Raw genomic sequence first — 19,320 nt, forward strand, 5'->3', positions numbered from 1 at the left:
CCTGATTGGCTCTCTAAACATTCATGCTCATTGGCTACAATCAGATGAAGGAAAGCTACCTGATATCAACCTAAGCAATCACCAGGAGACTGTGAGTTCTTAGGCATGAAATCTGGATGGGTGACTTTGGGCCAATCACCAGGAGACAGTGAGTTCTAGTCCCGCCTTAGGCAAGAAAGCCAGTTGGTTGACCTTGGACCAATCACCAGGAGACGGTGAATTCTAATCCTGCCTTATGCATGAAATCTGGATGGTGACTTTGGGCCAATCACCAAGAGACTGTGGGTTCTAGTCCTGCCTTAGGCATGAAAACCAGCTAGGTGAGGTTGGACCAGTCCCTTTCTCTCAACCCAGCTCATCTCACAGGATTGTTTTGGGGAAAATGTCTGCTGCCTTGGGTTGTTCATAAAAATACAACAGACGGGATACAAATAAATAACAACAACAAAAAAATACTTTGGGTATCTTTCTGGCAGGTGGGCAAAACCTCCAAACTCATCACTCGTGTTGATTGCAAAGAGCTAGCTGAGTCTTTCCGATTAAATGATCAATATCCCCAAATTCCCAGGAAACAGCTTTTAGCCACAGCAACAACTGTTACGGGTTATTGGATCTGAATAAAATCCAGCTACACGGAGCTTTTCTTAAAAGCCCACATGGTTTTCTTACGCCGGAATGCTTTGTGTCTGAAAATTGCTTTCTGGTTCATGGCGGTGCCTAAACAAAATAAAATATATATTTTGGAAAAACAAAAACACCAAAGACGAATTTTCCATTGCAGAGGAAATGGAAATGGAAAAAAAATAAACCAGCCAAAACTTTTTAAATATCGCGAAGCAGTACTACATACAGAAAAGCAGCAACGTTACCTGTGACAAAGTTCAAAGGTAGCCTTCTAGGGGAAACAGCCCGGGGATGTCGCTTGCTTATTTCTTCATATGTTTCTAGCCTCTCTTCTAAAGAATCTATGGATGGATGACAAATGTAAAATTGGAGTTGTTATGTCTTGAAAGTCACACGGTTCAGGAACAAGCAGTAATGCAGAACACTGCATTACTATGCTGAGCAAAATCCAATTACAGTAGTGGCCAAAATTGTGGAAACCTTTTGGGAAAAATGTACATTTGAGGTTTGATATCACTTTTTTTTGGAGTAGTACCATAAAATTATATACCAGTGGAAAGATAATTTAATCAAGAATGTAATGCAGCAAAGTTTGTTCAATTATCTGTACTATATTCTATGAAAGGTTATAGCCAAATAACCAGAAAAAGGAAGCACCATTTGCTTAGGTTGATCTCAGGTGGCTTTCCTTCACCTGATTATAGCCAATGGGCATAAGTGTTTAGAAAGCCAATCAGGTGTCATTTTGTTTTGGCCATGAGCCAATCAGATCACAGTAGAATCTAGTGATTGATGTCATGTATTGAAGCTGAGAGACGGACATTTGTCTGTGTTATGTGATTGCTATAAAGTTGGTTGGGTTTTTGGGTGTTCTTTCATTGAGTGAGTTTGTAAAACGTAATAAAATTAAAGTAATGGTGCAAAGAGTTGACCGGTCATCCAGAAAGCGATGTAAAATAGTCTTATTAAGTGAACAAGGCTACAGTTATAAAGAAATTAGAAGAAAAATGGGTGGAAACTTAACCAAAGGTGGCATTTCTACTGTACACTTTTCCCAAAAGGTTTCCACAATTTTGGTCACGACTGTATTCTATTTCACTTGCCTGATGTTTTCCTGCGAGCTGAGTCTATATTCGTGCAAGCAATAAATCAAGTATTTTTGTTTCCTTTTCACAAGTCATTTTACAACTCACAACCCACGTCCTTAAACAACAGAGTTTCGTTGTGTGAACTCTTCTCCCCAGCAAATAGCGTCCCATCCCATTTTCCCTTCGTTTAAATTTGGATACGGCTCAACGTATCCTTTTTAAACTCGAGTTATAATTTAATATGTTTTTTTTTTAAAAAATCCAAATAAACACAGAGCATAAAGTTCCCTCCAACAGAGAAGCTCAAAATTACTAGAAGCAATATCGAATTGAGTAGGCTCTTTTCACGAACAACAAACCACTGAAATAGTTAAAATATCTCGTGTTCAGACAAGGAGATATTATTTTCAAGTAACATCTTGCAGGGGCGTTGCAATCAAACGCCACAATGCAACCCACAGTTTAAGCTTAGAGAGACTGCAACGAATATCCACAGACAGTCCTCACCTACAACTGTTCAACATTACACTACTGCAAAGAGTGACTTTATGACCGTTATTCACACTTACGACCACTGGTATGGGCTCAAGATCTCAGGATCAAAATTCAGACGCTCGGCAACTGACTCATATTTATGACGGTCGCAGTGCCCCAGGGTCACGTGATCCCCTTTTGTGACCTTCTGACAAGCAAGGTAAGAGATTCACGTAACAGCCGTGTTTGGGGTGTGTGGGTGTCAGAATCCAGAATAACAAGAGTCGGAAGGGACCTTGGAGATCTTCTAGACCAGGGCTTTTCAACCAGTGGTACGGGTACCACCTGTGGTACATTGGCACCTGGCAGGTAGTATGCGACCATCCTAGAAAAGTAGCGGAGGAGAGGAATGAGCTGAACCGGTGGCAGCACCGCAGAAGCCTGAGCGAGAGACGGCTGGAGCTGCAGGGCTGTCAGGGCTCAGCGGAAGCGCCAGGATCAGTGCCGCTTTCCAGCTGATCGGCGCTTCTTCGGGGCTGTCAGGGTTCAGGGAAAGCACCAGGATCTGTGCCAGGCTCCAGCTGGAGCTCAGCGCTGATCCTGGTGTTTCTGCTGAGCCCTGAACAAGCACCAATCAGCTGGAAAGCAGCACTGATCCTGGAGCTTCCGCTGAGCCCAGAAGAAGCGCCGATCAGCTGGAGTGTTGCAGCATCTCCAGGGTCTTGTGATTTGCATTCAGATGCTTGGCAACTGATTCATATTTATGATGGTCACAGTGTCCCAGGGTCATGTAACTGACCAAAACCTGCTGCAACCACCCAGCAGACGGGGGGGGGGAGATAAAAACCAAACACCCCCCTCGGACAGGTGTCTTGCTCGGCTGTGGCTTGGGGGCACTTTTTTCAGTGCCAAAGTAACTTCGAACAGTCACTAAGCAAACTGTTGTAAGTCAAGGACTACCTGTACTTTATCGATTTTTTTTTTTTTGGGTTATCAAGTTTTTGACACCTTGCTAGGCGACTGGTGGTCCTCGGATATTGCCATATACTAAAAGTGGTACAATGGGTGAAAAGGTTGAAAGTCGTTGAGGCCACTTGTTGTAAATAGGAGATAGAATACAATAGAGCTGGAAGGGAGCTTGGAGGTCTTCTAGTCCAACCCCCTGCTCAGCCAGGAAACCCTATACCCTTTCTGACAAATGGCTGTCCAATCGCTTCTTAAAATGGGACAAAACTCACTTCAATTTCGGGTGTACGTCAAAGACAATCCATATTCCTTCAAATGAAAGGCTCCTGGGACACCATATTTTTTTCAAAGCCCCCACCCCCTTAAACTGCTGGAAGCGAAATGTATAATTCCTTTTCGTACGTGGCTGCAAAGCTTTTTCCAGGCCTTCGTAGTAACTCCAACATTCTGCGTTCCGATCAATAAGTTCCTGGTAGATCTCAGCCGCTTCTTCCAGGCGTCCCAAATTCAGCAGCATTTCCCCTGCAGCAATAATATAATCACACCTGACTTTAAAATAAAATAAAATAAAAATGGGAAAGCTTTGGGCGCTGAAAAGGGTCAATTCTTACACTGGCTTCGAAAACAATAACAGCATAGTTAATTCCGATATCCATCTGGTGTACCCCGGGTATGTCTGGGATGGTGGTGGGGGAGAGTATATTGTTGTTAGTTGCGAAGTCGTGTCCCACCCATCGCGACCCCATGGACCACGTTCCTCCAGGCCTTCCTGTCCTCTACCATCTTCTGGAGTCCATTGAAGCTCACGCCTGCTGCTTCAGTGACTCCATCCAGCCACCTCCTTCTCTGTCGTCCCCTTCTTCTCTTGCCCTCCATCTTTCCCAGCATCAGGCTCTTCTCCAGTGAATCCTCATTAGGTGGCCAAAGTACTTGAGTTTCAACTTCAGGATCTGGCCTTCTAAAGAGCAGTCAGGGTTTATCTTCTCCAGACCTTCCTGTCCTCTACCATCTTCTGGAGTCCATTTAAGCTCACGCCTACTGCTTTAGGGACTCCCTCCAGCCACCTCCTTCTCTGTCGTCCCCTTCTTCTCTTGCCCTCCATCTTTCCGAGCATCAGGCTCTTCTCCAGTGAGTCCTTCCTTCTCATTAGGTGGCCAAAGTACTTGAGTTTCAACTTCAGGATCTGGCCTTCTAAAAAGCAGTCGGGGTTGATTTCCTCCAGGCCTTCCTGTCCTCTACCATCTTCTGGAGTCCATTGAAGCTCACGCCTACTGCTTCAGTGACTCCATCCAGCCACCTCGTTCTCTGTCGTCCCCTTCTTCTCTCGCCCACCATCTTTCCCAGCATTAGGCCCTTCTCCAGGGAGTCCTTCCTTCTCATTAGGGGGCCAAAGTACTTGAGTTTCAATTTCAGGATCTGGCCTTCTAAAGAGCAGTCAGGGCTTAATAATAAACGCAGAGTATATTACATTATCATAAATGGTCCAAACCCAATCCCTCTTGAATTCCGTTTACCCTTATCTGGCGCCAAATTGGTATCAACGCTAGTTTTGCTTTTCATCCAAGAAGCTTCAACCCAGTGCAACTGAAGAAGCTTCTGGGAGGAGAAGCGAAACATTTTCAAAGAAAAAAAAAAAAACACCAGAAAAGTCCTGTTGCTTTTTGGGAGGGGGAAAAAAAAACCCTAGCACTTTTCAAATGAGAAAAATTATACCCTTTAAATTCCAGTTTTATACAAAGGGATGGCGGATTGGGGAAAACCTCCGATTTAAAGTTCCGCTAAGAAAAGGAACAGGGCTATGAAAAATGGAGGATAATTAAGAGGCTTACGAAAATTAAATTACCTTTAATTTCGTCTTTCATGAGTTTATCGCAGATTTGCCTTTCGTAAGTCTCTATGTGGTCCAACGATTCTTGAAAGAGGTCTGCTTCTCTCATCACTTGATTCTGATACAATATTAATTCACTATATTCGTAGTCGATTTTGTTTGGGGGGACCTGAAAAACAACCCAATAGATTTGATATTTGGTTGGGTAGCGTTACGACATCAAAATGCTTCTTTTTTTTTTTTTCAAATGAAGAAACCAGAAAACGTGAAGTTTAGGAAAAATCTGCACTTGAAACAATGCAGAATAGATCATTTGACTGGACGATTTCTTCTATTCCGCCGGACTTTTGTCGCTTTTGATATATGGGCCGAGGTGGCGCAGCAGTTAGAGTGCAGTACTGCAGGCCACTTTAGCTGACTGTGTTCAGCAGGTCAGTGGTTCAAATCTCACCGGCTCAAGGTTGACTCAGCCTTCCATCCTTCCGGGGTAGGTAAAATGAGGACCCAGATGGTTGGGGGCAATGTAAAATATATATATACATTGCTTACTGGTGTACACCGCTTAGAGAGTGCTCGCACTTAAAGCGGTATATAAGTCTCATAAATAAATAAATAAATAAATAAATGGGCAACGTCAGCATCAGAAAAGGTTGTTTCAAGTGATGATGGCTAGGCCAGCATTATAATATATTTCTGCTCATATTAGCCTACATTCTAAAATGTGGTTGGGACAGACTTTTGGCTTCTTCCTTTGATAAACTGTTTACATACCTGAAAACTTACTAAAAAGAGAATATAAGGACAATGCCTTTGAGTGTAAAAAATAACAAATAACAGAATACCAGAATACAAGAGTTGGAAGGGATCTTGGAGGTCTTCTAGTCCAACCCAATGCTGAATCAAGAGACCCTCTACCATTTTAGACAAATGGGTTGTCCAGTTTCTTCTTAAAAACTTTCAGTGTTGAAGCATTCACAACTTCTAGTGGCAAGCTGTTCCACTGGTTAATTGTCCTCACCGTTAGGACGTTTCTCCTTAATTCCAGGTTGCTTCTCTCCTTGATTAGTTTCCAGCCATTCTTTCTTGTCTTGCCTTCAGGTGCTTTGGAGAATAGCTTGACTCCCTCTTCTTTGGGGCAGCCCCTCAAATATTGGAAGACTGCTATCATGTCACCCCTAATCCTTCTAGACATACCCAATTCTTGCAACTGTTCTTCATATGTTTTAGCCTCCAGTTCCCTGATCATCTTTGTTGCTCTTCTCTGCCCTCTTTCTGGTTTCTACTATCCCTTTGAAATTAATGAACAGATCTTTAATTTCGAATGAAGATCCACTGAACTCAGTGGTGGATATGTATGTTTGCATTGTAAATTATACAACATCTGGACAAAGGTAACAGTTCACTTTTGAGGAACAAAATCGTTTTATGGAAAACTCTGGTTTGTGTTTGTTTTTTTTTTAAACTTAAAATCCATACCACATTATGATGTGCAGTGATTTTCTACGAACTGAAGCAAAAGTTAATTATTAATTAAAAGCAGCAGCATTTCATTTTAAAAACTGCATTTTATTTCCTTCAGGCTTTGGTGATGTGATTTTTTAAAATAGGAGTCACTCTCACAGAGAAATGCAGCTACCCAAAATTCTTATCCGCGGACATTAGGACGGTCCTCTTCTAAATAAAATCTTACCTGTTGGGTTTTCCTAAATTCTTCTAACAATTTTAAGGCCATGTCATAATCTTTTAGCAAATGGTATGCAATTGCATAGCCGATCCATGAGGCTCTCTGAGTGGGTCGGAGCTGAAGTAACTGATATCTGGTTTCCTTTAAAGAAATAACAAACACAGCTAAAAACAGCATTCTAAACAAGGCACATTCTTAATGAAAAATTTAAAATCAATGATACGAAGGATCAAAGCCATCAGAAATAGAAAAAAGCCAAAGAAAAGCTGTCTCAGAAATAAATTCGGGGTTTTAGATGATTAGTTTTATCTATCTATCTATCTATCTATCTATCTATCTATCTATCTATCTATCTATCTATCTATCTATCTATCTTTTTATCCACCCATCCTCTCATCTCTGATCTATCTGTCTATCTATCCATCCATCCTCTCTCTCTCTATATATATATATATACACACACACACATACATATCTTATCTATCTGTATCTTATCTATCTATATCTTAGCTTATCTATCTATCCATCCACCCATCCTCTCATCTCTGATCTATCTATCCATCCAGTCTCTCTCTATATATATACATACACATACATATCTTATCTATCTGTATCTTATCTATCTATATCTTATCTTATCTATCTATTCATCCACCCATCCTCTCATCTCTGATCTATCTTTTTATCTATTTATCCATCCATCCATTCTCTCTCTCTATACACACACACACATACATATCTTATCTATCTATATCTTATCTTATCTCTCTAACTATTCATCCACCCATCCTCTCATCTGATCTATCCATCCTCTCTCTATATATACACACAGACATACATATCTTATCTATCTGTATCTTATCTATCTATATCTTATCTTATCTATCTATCCATCCACCCATCCTCTCATCTCTGATCTATCTATTTATCTGTCTATCTATCTATCCATCCATCCTCTCTATACACACACACACACATCTTATCTATCTGTATCTTATCTATCTATATCTTATCTTATCTTATCTTATCTATCTATCTATCTATCTATCTATCTATCTATCTATCTATCTATCTATCTATCTATCTATCCGTCTATCTATCTATCTATCTGTCCATCTATCTATCCGTCCATCTATCTATCTATCCATCCATCTATCTATCTGCTCTACAAATCCATTTAGCATTTCAATGAGTGATTAAGTGCTGCAGACAAATGGATTTAAGTGAGGCAATGATTGATTGATTGATTGATTGATGAAACATAAGCACTTACTCTGTATCCTTCGAGATCTCTCATCTGGATCTGCAGCAGCGAAAGGTCTCTGAGGATCTGCAGGTTGTCTTTATCTAGCTTCAGAGCATTTCGATAGCACTTAATCGCTTCGTCGTATTTTTTATCGGAGCGCTGCAAGAGTCCGTAAACATGCCAACCTAACAGAGTTAAGGAAACGGGCAGATCCTGTTTGCTGAAGGCAAATTATGCCGGCCTTAGCGCAAATTGCTCATCGCGGATTTGGGGGTCTGCCCTGGGACGTAGTCCAGACGAGAAGCACACCCAAGGGATAGCTCTAACTTAACTCTGTCAGGGTAAACAGAGGCATGTAGTCCTCCATTTATGACAGTTCGTTTAGTGACTGTTCAAAGTTACAATGGCACTGAAAAAAGTGACGTTTCTCACACTCACGACCGTTACGGCATCCCCATGGTGACGTGATCAAAATCCAGACACTTGACAACTGACTCATATTTATCCCTGGATCACGTGATCCCCTTTGGCAATCTTATGACAAGCAAAGTCAATGGGGGGGGGGGGCGAGCCAGGTCCACTTAACAATTTTGTTACTAACTTAACAGCTGCAGGGATTCACTTAAGAGCTGTAAGAAAGAAAGGTCACAAAATGGAGCGAAACACACTTAACAAACGTTTCACTGAGCAACATAAATGTTTGGCTCAATCTGAGGTCGTTGAAGAAACTAGGGACTCGTTTCTCGTCCCCAATTTGATAAGGCAGAGTAGTCTAAAAATAATACCGTATTTTCCGGCATATAAGACGACTTTCTAAAGCATGAAAATTGGCTCCGAAGACGGGGGTCGTCTTGTACGCCGAGTCGTCTAATACGCCGGAAAATACGGTAATAATCATCACTTTAATTCATTTTATGTGGACAAGATACTGCATATTTCAGAATGAAGTCTGAGAGCGAGACCTGCTAAGCAAAACCGATGTATAATTTCAAAGGATACACACGTGGCTTTTGACATCGTTACGTAGTCCTTTACGGACAAATTCGTACGCGTCTTCTTTTTTCCCTAAGCAATTCAGCGTCAGCCCTTTCATTGCCAGCGTCTCTGGAAAAAGGAAGAGGGTCTTACTTTTGAAATTATAAACCGTAAGAGACGTTTTGAACCCTGATGGGAAATTAAAATTAAAAAAAAAAAAAAAGCAAAAACAGAATACCGATTGAACATATAGATAGTTAAGTGCAAACGCAATTAAGATATCTTTTGGTTAGAAAAGATATTTTAAACTGACGTGATTGATGTTATGAGAAAAACGTAAGGAAGATGTTGATATTAATCTATTAATATCTATTAATAACAACAAGAATTGTATTTGCCTAGTGTGGGAAAACCGGTGCCACCGGAAGAAGAGAGGAAACATTGGATGATATAATATTGGATTTAGATTGAAGAAGTTAATATAGACCACTGAATTACTAATGGACCCAGACAACACATTGTTTATTAATTATTTGATTGTAAAATTAGAAAATTAATAAAACATAAGTAAGTGAAAAAGAAAAAGGGTCAACTTTAGGAATACTGAATCAAGAGACACACTTTAAATATGCTTTCAGGAAGTATAGAGGTAAAAGCTGGATTTCCCCAAAGATGACATCCATAAACTATCTGTGAGGCAACGGCCTCTTAGTAAACAAAGGTTCATTGCACCATTTTGAGGAAAGAAAGTAACTGCCATTTCAAACCTACCTCCATGTTCAGCAAACTTTGGATTGGAGAGGATCATCTTACAGAATTTGAGTCCATTTTTGTATTGTTTTTGTTCATAACATTTCTAAGGAAGGGGAAAAAAAACCAACATGACAAGTGATTTAGCAGATCAAAACCAGCAATGCACACACACGTGCAATAGATGAATATGTCAACTTGAGTTGGACAGATTAATGTCAGTCGCCAAGAATCAGAATCACCGGTTGGGTTGCTGCACTGAAAATTTATTCAAGCCTATACACAAAAACCTGGTCAGAACTAAAGTTCAACACTAAAATGCTGCCAGATAAGAGTCAATGGAAATGGAAATGGAAATAAGTAGAGTAGAGTAGAATAGAATAGAAAATATGGAATGGAATGGAAGAATAGAATAGAATAGAATAAGGAATAGAGTAGAGTAGAGTAGAATAGAATAAACAGATTGGAAGGGACCTTGGAGATCATCTAGTCCAGCCCCCCCCCTGCTCAGGCAGGAAACCCTATACCATTTCAGACAAAAGGTTGTCCAATCTCTTCTTAAAAACCTCCAGTGTTCCAGAATTCAGGAAGAGTTGGACTTGGACCATTTGTGACAATGGAAAGACTCTAAACTGATGACGCATTTAACTCCAGCCCCAGCTCTGCCTGCTCTTTCCCTGCTGAGAATAAGCTAGAGTCGCTACGAGTGAGTGGGCGGCTATATAAATTCTCTTAAATAAATAAATAATAAATACACCTTTCAAGAGAGAACAAACAAAAAGGGGAGGACTATACCAGGGGAAGGCTACCTTGGCTCTTTTATGATGGATGGACTTCAACTCCCAGAATTCCTGAGCCAGTCACGCCGAGGGGACAGGGAGAGGTTTCCATGCTGAGCTATACTGGCTCAGGAATTCTGGGAGTTGAAGTCCACGAGAGCCAAGGTTGCCTACCCCTGGACTATACCAAAATACGATACACTCCTAAGATACTTTAGAAGGACATTCCCTATTTATAAGACCCTCTAATATGGGCACCCCAGCCCTTGTTACTCAATTGAAAGGCTACATGAACTGATTGAATACAGTACTCAGTGAAATATGGCAGGCAACACAAAGGAGAACTAACCATAATTCTAATCAAGCTATCCTCAATTTACAACAGTCCATTTATGGTCTGTTCAAAGTTACAACAGCGCTGAAGAAAGTCACTTACGACTGTTTCTCACACATACGACCGTTTTTCACACTTACGACAATGGTAGCCTCCCCCAGGTCATGTGATCAAAATCCAGAGGGTTGGCCACTGGTTCGTATTTATGACTGTCACAGTGCCCCAAGGGGTCACGCGATCCCCTTTGGCGACCTTCCGACAAGTCAAGTGCATGGGGAAGCCAGATTCACCGAACACAACCGTGCTACCAACTTCACAACTGCAGTGATTCATTTAACAACAGTGGCAAAAAATGGTGGTAAAACAGAACAAAACCCCCTTAACAAATGTCTCGCTTGGCAACAGAAATGTTGAGCTGAGTTGTGGAGGTAAGGGAAAAGGAGGAGCCGTGGCACAGCGGTGTCCCGTTTTTGCGCCCCACGGTGTGGCGTTGGCCCATTTTTACATGCCGCAGCGCGGTGGCATGTTTTTGCGCCCCAAGGTGTGGCGGTGGCCCGTTTTTGCACCCTGGGGTGCAGTGGTGTCCTATTTTTGTGCCCTGCGGCAAGGCAGCGTTCTGTTTTTGCGCCCCAAGGTGAGGTGGTGGCCCGTTTTTGCACCCCAAGTTGCGGTGGCATCCTATTTTTGTGTCCTGTGGCAAGGCAGCATCCTGTTTTTACACCCCAAAGCGTGGCGGTGTCCCATTTTTGCACCCCGAGGTGCAGTGGCATCCCATTTGTTGCTCTTCTCTGCACTCTTTCTAGAGTCTCAACATCTTTTTTACCTCGTGGTGACCAAAACTGGATGCCGTATTCCAAGTGTGGCCTTACCAAGGTCTTGTAAAGTGGTATTAATACTTCACGTGATCTTGATTCTATCCCTCTTGTTAATGCAGCCTAGCACTGTGTTGGCTTTTTTTGGCAGCTGCAGCACATGGCTGGCTCATATTTAAGAGAAAGGGATTGCAAGAGAGTAAGCTGTTTATTTTTCTCCACATTGAGAGCAGAATAGTGAACATCTTTTTGTATTGAAAGCTGTTCCTTTTTCAATTTCTCCACTCAGTGGGACAGACACAGCAACAAAGGCAATGGAGAAAGTCACGAAGAAAATTTATCTAAGAATCGACACCAATTTAATGACACAGAATCCATCAACAATGGAAATGTCTGTTAGGGCTGAATCCTGCAATTAAGAAGTGTACTGTATAAGATGGCTGGACCCAAAACACCAATGAAAGAAACATCGTAGTATACTGCCTTGAGGTATTTTTTTTTTAAATTAATTAGTCTAGTATAGGGGTCCCCAAACCCTGGGCTATGGCCTGTACGGGGCTGTTTGGAACCTGGCCACACAAGCATGTGTGCTTGTGCGCGAAACTCCATTTGTGCGAATGGTGTGCGTGCACACCTACCACTTGCCCGCTGCACGTGCGGAACCATCCCCTCCCCCCCCCGGTAGTCCAGCAAGCCAGAAAGGTTGGGGATCGCTGGTCTAGTAGGTTGAAAAGCCATGGTGGTGCAGTGGTTAGAATGCAGTATTGCAGGCTGACTCTGCCCACAGTCAGGAGTTCGATTCTCACCGGCTCAAGGTTGACTCAGCCTTCCATCCTTCCGCGGTCGGTATAAGTCTAAGTGCTATTGCTATCCATCTTCCCTCCCTCGCTCCCTCCCTTCCTTCCCATGGTGGCGCAGTGATTAGAATACAGTATTGCAGGCTGACTCTGCCCACAGTCAGGAGTTCGATTCTTAGCAACTCAAGGTTGACACATCCTTCCATCCTTCCTAGGTTGGTAACCCAGATTGTTGGGTGCAAATATGCTGACTCTGTAAACCGCTTAGAGAAGGCTATAAAGCATTGTGAAGCGGTATATAAGTCTATTGCTATTGCTATTGAAGGAATGGTTGAATCAATAAACTTCTATTCATATCTGAAAAAGTAAAAGTGGAATTGTATAACTGGGGAAAAAAAGGTTAGAAATTCTGGCTAATCCTCTCCATTTACACCGATTACCAAGAAACCAAAGCAATCCAGACTACAACTAACATTAAAAGTCTGGGCTAAAATAAGAGTTGAACTCATCCTCAGCCAAACACTTGTAATTAACAGCTATTGTCACTGATTACATTTATCATTTTGCATGCGTGAACATTTAAAACGCTGGGTTAAGGAAAGGTGTCAAAAGTAGCTCGTCGCACACGGCAAACTTTGCTGTCTTCTAGAAAAAGGAATCTCTTTGCTGTTCTAAAATTAGGGATTTATTTTTAGCAGACAGCAGAGTGTTAGAGTGACTTGCTAAGAGGCATTCCTAAAACCACATTGCAAGCAAGAAATAGCCGGAACAAGATTTTCTGCTAAAGAGGACGAGCATTGCTAGGCGAAGAACAGGAAGAAAAGATACATACAGGTAGTCCTTGAGTTACGACGGTTCGTTTAGTGAGCGTTCAAATTGACAACGGCGCTGAAAAAAGTAAGATGGGACTAGGATTCACAATCTGCTGGCTTCTAGCCTAGGACTTAACCACTAGGCAAAACTGTTTCACATTGTAAGAGAAAAAAAAAACACACGAAAAAAGTCTACGCCACTTGCAGTTGCTTTCACAGCCACTTTACAAAAATCGCAATTATTGAACAATTTAATGACAGTAATACAAGAGAAAAGTGGCCACTTTCCAAGCCATGAGAACATTCAGAACAATTTAATTCTTATTAGCTATTTTTCTGCTGCCAAAACTGCCAGTATAAAACCATTTAGATGTCAAACCTTGTACTTTCGCACGGATATGATCTAAAACCGAAGATCAAACAATGCATTTATGATTTTCAAGGCATGGAACAAAGTAAAAGAAATATACATTTCTGCATCCTCTCTATTTATGTAACGTGTAATTACGTTTTTTTTAAAAAATAAAATAGCATAACGTTAAAATACGAATTCACGTGCTATCTCTGCTGTCGATATAATGGATTATTTATAATGTGCAAAATAAATGACACTATATTTCATGGGGCATCAATTTATGTAATGGCAGGTCTTTATATCATATGGGTTTTTTTCCCAATAAAACACCAATAAATAGTCAAAAATGATCAAATTACACTATGACGTATTTAATTAATGAACACAGCTAGCATATTCAGTGATGATGAATATACACAGGCGGTATTTGTAGTTCATGTCAACCAATTGTATATCTGATCGTGGTTTGTTAAATAAGCTACAATGGCTACATTCATTCACCACAGTAAGCCATAAAGCTCGGATTACAAACTCATTGTCTAGATTCCCATAAGGTGCTAAATAAAGAATAGGCTAGCATTATAAGCATCCTGGTCAATTTCTACCATTGAGAATGAGAATTCACTATTGTAGACAATGCACACTGTTAAACCACAATGCTATTTGTTTTCCTTTTATTATGATATTGTGCCTTATACAGCAATGTACCGTTTTAAAAATTTTGATTCTGCACTGTAGGTGACCCAGGTGTTAGCGAAAATGACCACAAAGATGGTTAACTTATCCTGCATTTTTCAAGAGTATATTCTTTTCCACTGCTCTAATATTGCACAAATTTATTTCCAGAAATCTATTTCTTAATATATTACTAACATGCTTATTGGTTATTACCATTCATGGCTGTCTAGCAATCAACAGTCAATTCAGGGTGTTTTTCAAATACAAACCAGGAACTGGGAGAACAAGGGCTAAATCTCAATCTGCAATCATAACTCACCACATGTTTAAAGCATAAAGCAGTTTAGGATACAATAATTATTAACCAGAACTCAGTCCCCACAGTAGCAGCTCATGGTTTAAAAGAACTCAACCCGTTTCACATGAATAATTATGTGAATGTATGCAACAACACTACAGGTGCACTCATGCCTCTGTAATTTGTTGGCTAAGCAGGAAGATTTATTTCTAAAATCCAATTATTTTTTTTAAGCTATGGAGATTTGACTTAGAATTTAGTGTAAAGTTCACCATGTTTCACATATTACATTTTGATTTGGAAGCTTCTACCCAGAACGATAATGAGGTAGTTTTCATAATGTAATACATTATTGTACTGAACAAGCATGTCTGTCTGTCTGTCTGTCTGTCTGTCTGTCTGTCTGTCTGTCTATCTATCTATCTATCTATCTATCTATCTATCTATCTATCTATCTGTCTGTCTATCTACAGCAGTGGTTCTCAACCTGTGGGTCGGGACCCCATTTGGGGTCGAACGACCATTTCACGGGGGTCGCCAAACAAGGCTGTCCGCCATTTTTTCTCCTTTTTCTTTGGCCACGCCCCTGGCACCCGGTGATGTATAAGTGGTTGGGGGTCACCACAACATGGGGAACTGTATTATGGGGTCATGGCATTAGAAAGGTTGAGAACCACTGATCTACAGTCTATCTAATCTACCATATCTCTGTCTCTCTATCATCTATCTATCTATCTATCTATCTATCTATCTATCTATCTATCTATCTATCTATCTCTTTCTCTTTCTATATATCTATCTCTCATCTATCTGCAGTATCTCTGTCTAGCAATCATCCATCTCTCTCTCCTATCCTATCTATCTATCTATCTATCTATCTATCTATCTATCTATCTATCTATCTATCCTTTCTCTTTCATCTATATATCTATCTCTCATCTATCTACAGTATCTCTATCAATCATCCATCTCTCTCCTATCCTCTTTCATCCATCCATCCATCCATCCATCCATCTATCATCTATCTATCTATCTATCTATCTATCTATCTATCTATCTATCTATCTATCTATCTATCTATCTATCTATCTATCTATCTATCTACCTACAGTATCTCTCTGACTCTATCAATCATCCATCCAATCACATCCGCCCGCCCGCCCACCCACCCACCCACCTACCCATCTCTCTCTCTCTCTATCTATCTACACTTCCACCTATTCTCTCTCTCTCTCTCTCTCTCTCTCTCTCTCTCTCTCTCTCTCTCTCTCTCTCTCCTATCTATCTCCCCTTTGTAATAGTCAGGCTTATTCAGAACACAGAAAAGGAGTAAAAATAATAAACCAAAGAAATTAAGACTTTAAGAAAAGGGGGGAGAGAGATCTCCTTCATTTACAACCATTCATTTAAGGACCGTTTGAAGTTACAACGGCACTGAAAAAGTGACTTACCACCAATTTTCTCACTTACGACGCTTATAGCATCCCCTGGACAGGTGATCCAAATTCAGAAGCATGTATTTATGCTAATTCAATTGTTCCAGGGTTCATCTGATCATCTTTTATAACCCTCCCACCTGGCTTCTGACAGCAAAGTCAATGGGGGGGGAAGTCCGATTTATTTAATGACCGCAGATTTACTAAAAAAAAAACAAACGGACTAAAATGGGGCAAAATTCACTTATCAACTGCCTTGCTTCACAACACAAATCTGGGGCTCAATCATAAGTCAGGGACATGCTAAAAAAAAATAATCTGAGGATGGAGAGCTGACAATACTTGTGCATTTCTTTTCATACTTATTTACTTATTAAATTTATATGCCGCCCACCTCACCATCAAACAACTTTTTGTACTGAGCCACAAACAAGGAAACCACAAGGGGTTGTTATGCATATGAATCACACCCAACCAGTATGATTTGCAAATAATGTTTTTTAACACTTAAGCATTGGTAGGTAAAAGTACTTTTTTTGGATACTTCTGGGTTTTAGCACCTGGCCAATTTCAACAATGTCTTTTCCACTTTTATTTTGGTAAAATGAAAATGGTGGATCACACTCAACCCAACTTCTAGCATTTCAGGATCAACCAAATGGATTTAAAAAAAAAAAAAAAGGTATATCTGACTATTGTCAAAAGAAGACACAGAGTATATTTAATAATAATAATAATAATAACAACAACAACAACAATAACAACAACCAATAATAATAATAAAAATAATGATGATGATGTTGGAAGGGACCTTGGAGGTCATCTAGTCCAACCCCCTGCTCAGGCAGGAAACCTTATATACCATTTCAGACAAATGGTCTATTTAATGTGTCTATTTGCCATAACTAGATAAATAATGCTAATATTAAGAAAAGGAGATTGTATAGAATTTTTCTGAGCTGTTTCCTCACAGCTCTTAGGACATACTATCTATTAGTATCTTTATGACTTATTACAGCATATGATCTATTGATATTTCTACGTCCTATTCTTTGCTGAATCTTGTGTTGAACCCCTGTTAGGGGACAAATGAAATTATAAAATATAAACAGTGGAAACTAGGCTTTAATTTAGCTTTAATCCTAGGCCAGAGGTAGGCAATCTTGGCTCTTTTATGACTTGTGGACTTCAACTCCCAGAATTCCTGAGCCAGCATGGGGAACTATGGCCCCCTAATGACTCATGGACTTCAACTCCCAGAATTCCTGAGCCAGCCATGCTGAGGGGAAAGTGCGAGATTTCCAAGCTGAGCCATGCTGGCTCAGGAATTCTGGGAGTTGAAGTCCACCAGTCACAAAAGATTACAATGTGGGCCTATCATTGTCAATGCATTACAAGTCCACTGCCTTCAACCTGCCCATCAATAAAGAGAGTTAAAAAGCTTCTACAGATAGTCCTCGGCTTACGACCATAGAATTTCCATCCTAACTTGTGGTGTAAGTCAAGCTGGACCCCATTTTACGACCATTTTTACAGTGGCTGGAAAGCAGATCCAGCTTAATCCCAAAAACACAATCATGTGACCACAGGATTTTGCAATTGGTCATAACTCAAGCTGGTTGCCAAGAGCCTGAATTGCGACCACACGACAGCAGAAGTGGTGTGTGTGTGTGAGACAGTCATTAAGCGAGAATACAGGTCATAAGTTACTTTTTCCAAGATTGTTATTAACGCTGAACCATTGTTAAACGAACAGATGTTAAGTCGAGGGTTACATGTATACATGTAGGTCCTCTAGATCAGAGGTCCCCAATCTGTGGGCCGTGGCCCATTACCAGGCCACAGAACAGGCTGGCCAGTGTGTGCACACTCATCCACACTAGCGCTAGCACCGTCGCTACGCAAACGGGGCGCCGTACGGGGGAAACAGCAAAAACAGGGCATCACATGTGGAAAACGAGATGCTGCACAGGGAAAAAGAGAGCCGCGCAGGGGAAACGGGGCGAAAGCGGGGCGCCGTGTGGGAAAAATGGGGCAAAAACAGGGCACCACATGAGGAAAATGAGCTGCCGCACCGGGAAAAAGGCACTGCCCAGGGAAAACGGGGCAAAAATGGGGCACTGCGTGGGGGAAATGGGGCAAAAACAGGGTGCCACACGGGGAAAACAAGTTGCCGCACAGGGAAAAGAGAGCCGCGCAGAGGAAGCAGGGCGAAAGCGGGGCGCCATGTGGGGGAAATGTGTAAAACAGGGCGCTACACGGGGAAAACAAGGTGCCGCACAGAAAAAACAAGGTGCCGCACAGGGGAAACGGAGTGAAAATGAGGCGCTGTGTGGAGGAAACAGGGCAAAAACAGGGCATCACATGGGGAAAACGGCACCGCGCAGAGCAAATGGGGCAAAAGCGGAGCGCCGTGTGGGGAAAATGGGGCAAAAACAGGGCACATGAGGAAAACGAGGTGCCGCACAGGGAAAAAGGCGCCGTGCAGGGGAAACGGGGCAAAAATGGGGTGCCGCGTGGGGGAAATGGGACAAAAACAGGGCGCCACACAGGGAAAACAAGATGCCGCACAGGGAAAATGAGGTGCCGCGTGGGGAAAATGAGGCGAAAACAGGACGCTGCACGGGGGAAATGGGGCAAAAATAGGGTGCCACACGGGGGAAAACAAGGTGCCGCACAGGGAAAATGGCGCTGCACAGAGGAAATGGAGGGCTGCATGGGGGAAACGGGGCAAAAACGGGGTGCCGTGTGGCGAAAACAGGGCGGTGCTAGTGTCATGCAGACGCTAGCATCCCCCCGTTTGTGTTGCCCGTGCTCGCGGCCCCATTTCTGTGTGTGCGTGCATGTGCATGAGTGGTGTAAAATGCTTCCCCCCCTTTCCATCCGGTTCGCCAACTGAGAAAGGTTGGAGACCTCTGCTCTAAACTAGTGTTTCTCAACCCTGGCAACTTGAAGAAGAGTGGACTTCAACTCCCAGAATTCCCCAGCCAATATGGCTGACATGACTGGCTGAGGAATTCTGGAAGTTGAAGTCCACACTTCTTAAAGTTGCTAAGATTGAGAAATCTTGCTCTAAACTCACAAAGCTCACTCCCAGGTGGGTGAATTTCAACTATTTGCAATTAAAAAGAGCAAATTTGTTGAAACAAGGCCAGCTTTCTGGAAAAGAGAGGCCGGCCCCATCATGGTGGGGTCTCCTTATTTCTTGAAGGCCACACGGACTCTGCTATTGGAAGTCACTGTGGTACAACCTATGGACTCTTGTTTACCGTGACAGTCTAAACCAGGGGTAGGCAACCTTGGCTCTTTTGACTGGTGGACTTCAACTCCCAGAATTCCTGAGCCAGCCACGCTGAGGGGAAAGGGAGAGGTTTCCAAGCTGAG

The 19,320-nt window shown here is 41.8% G+C and overlaps 1 protein-coding gene across 1 annotated transcript in view; it reads right to left on the reverse strand.

The window, feature by feature from the left end:
- NAA16 (N-alpha-acetyltransferase 16, NatA auxiliary subunit) overlaps positions 1-19,320 on the reverse strand; it is a 44,641-nt gene that overhangs the window by 21,952 nt on the left and 3,369 nt on the right. The window contains exons 2-8 of the mRNA XM_039358578.1: positions 9,657-9,741; positions 8,910-9,014; positions 7,938-8,095; positions 6,671-6,805; positions 4,996-5,149; positions 3,555-3,674; positions 870-965 (exon numbers count right to left, since the gene is read on the reverse strand). Of these exons, the coding sequence (XP_039214512.1) occupies positions 870-965; positions 3,555-3,674; positions 4,996-5,149; positions 6,671-6,805; positions 7,938-8,095; positions 8,910-9,014; positions 9,657-9,741 (853 nt within the window). The remainder of the gene's footprint in view (positions 1-869; positions 966-3,554; positions 3,675-4,995; positions 5,150-6,670; positions 6,806-7,937; positions 8,096-8,909; positions 9,015-9,656; positions 9,742-19,320) is intronic.

This window comes from Crotalus tigris, unplaced genomic scaffold, assembly GCF_016545835.1.
Source record: "Crotalus tigris isolate CLP2741 ecotype Arizona unplaced genomic scaffold, ASM1654583v1 scf7180000019031.1477733, whole genome shotgun sequence".
NCBI lineage: Eukaryota > Metazoa > Chordata > Lepidosauria > Squamata > Viperidae > Crotalus > Crotalus tigris.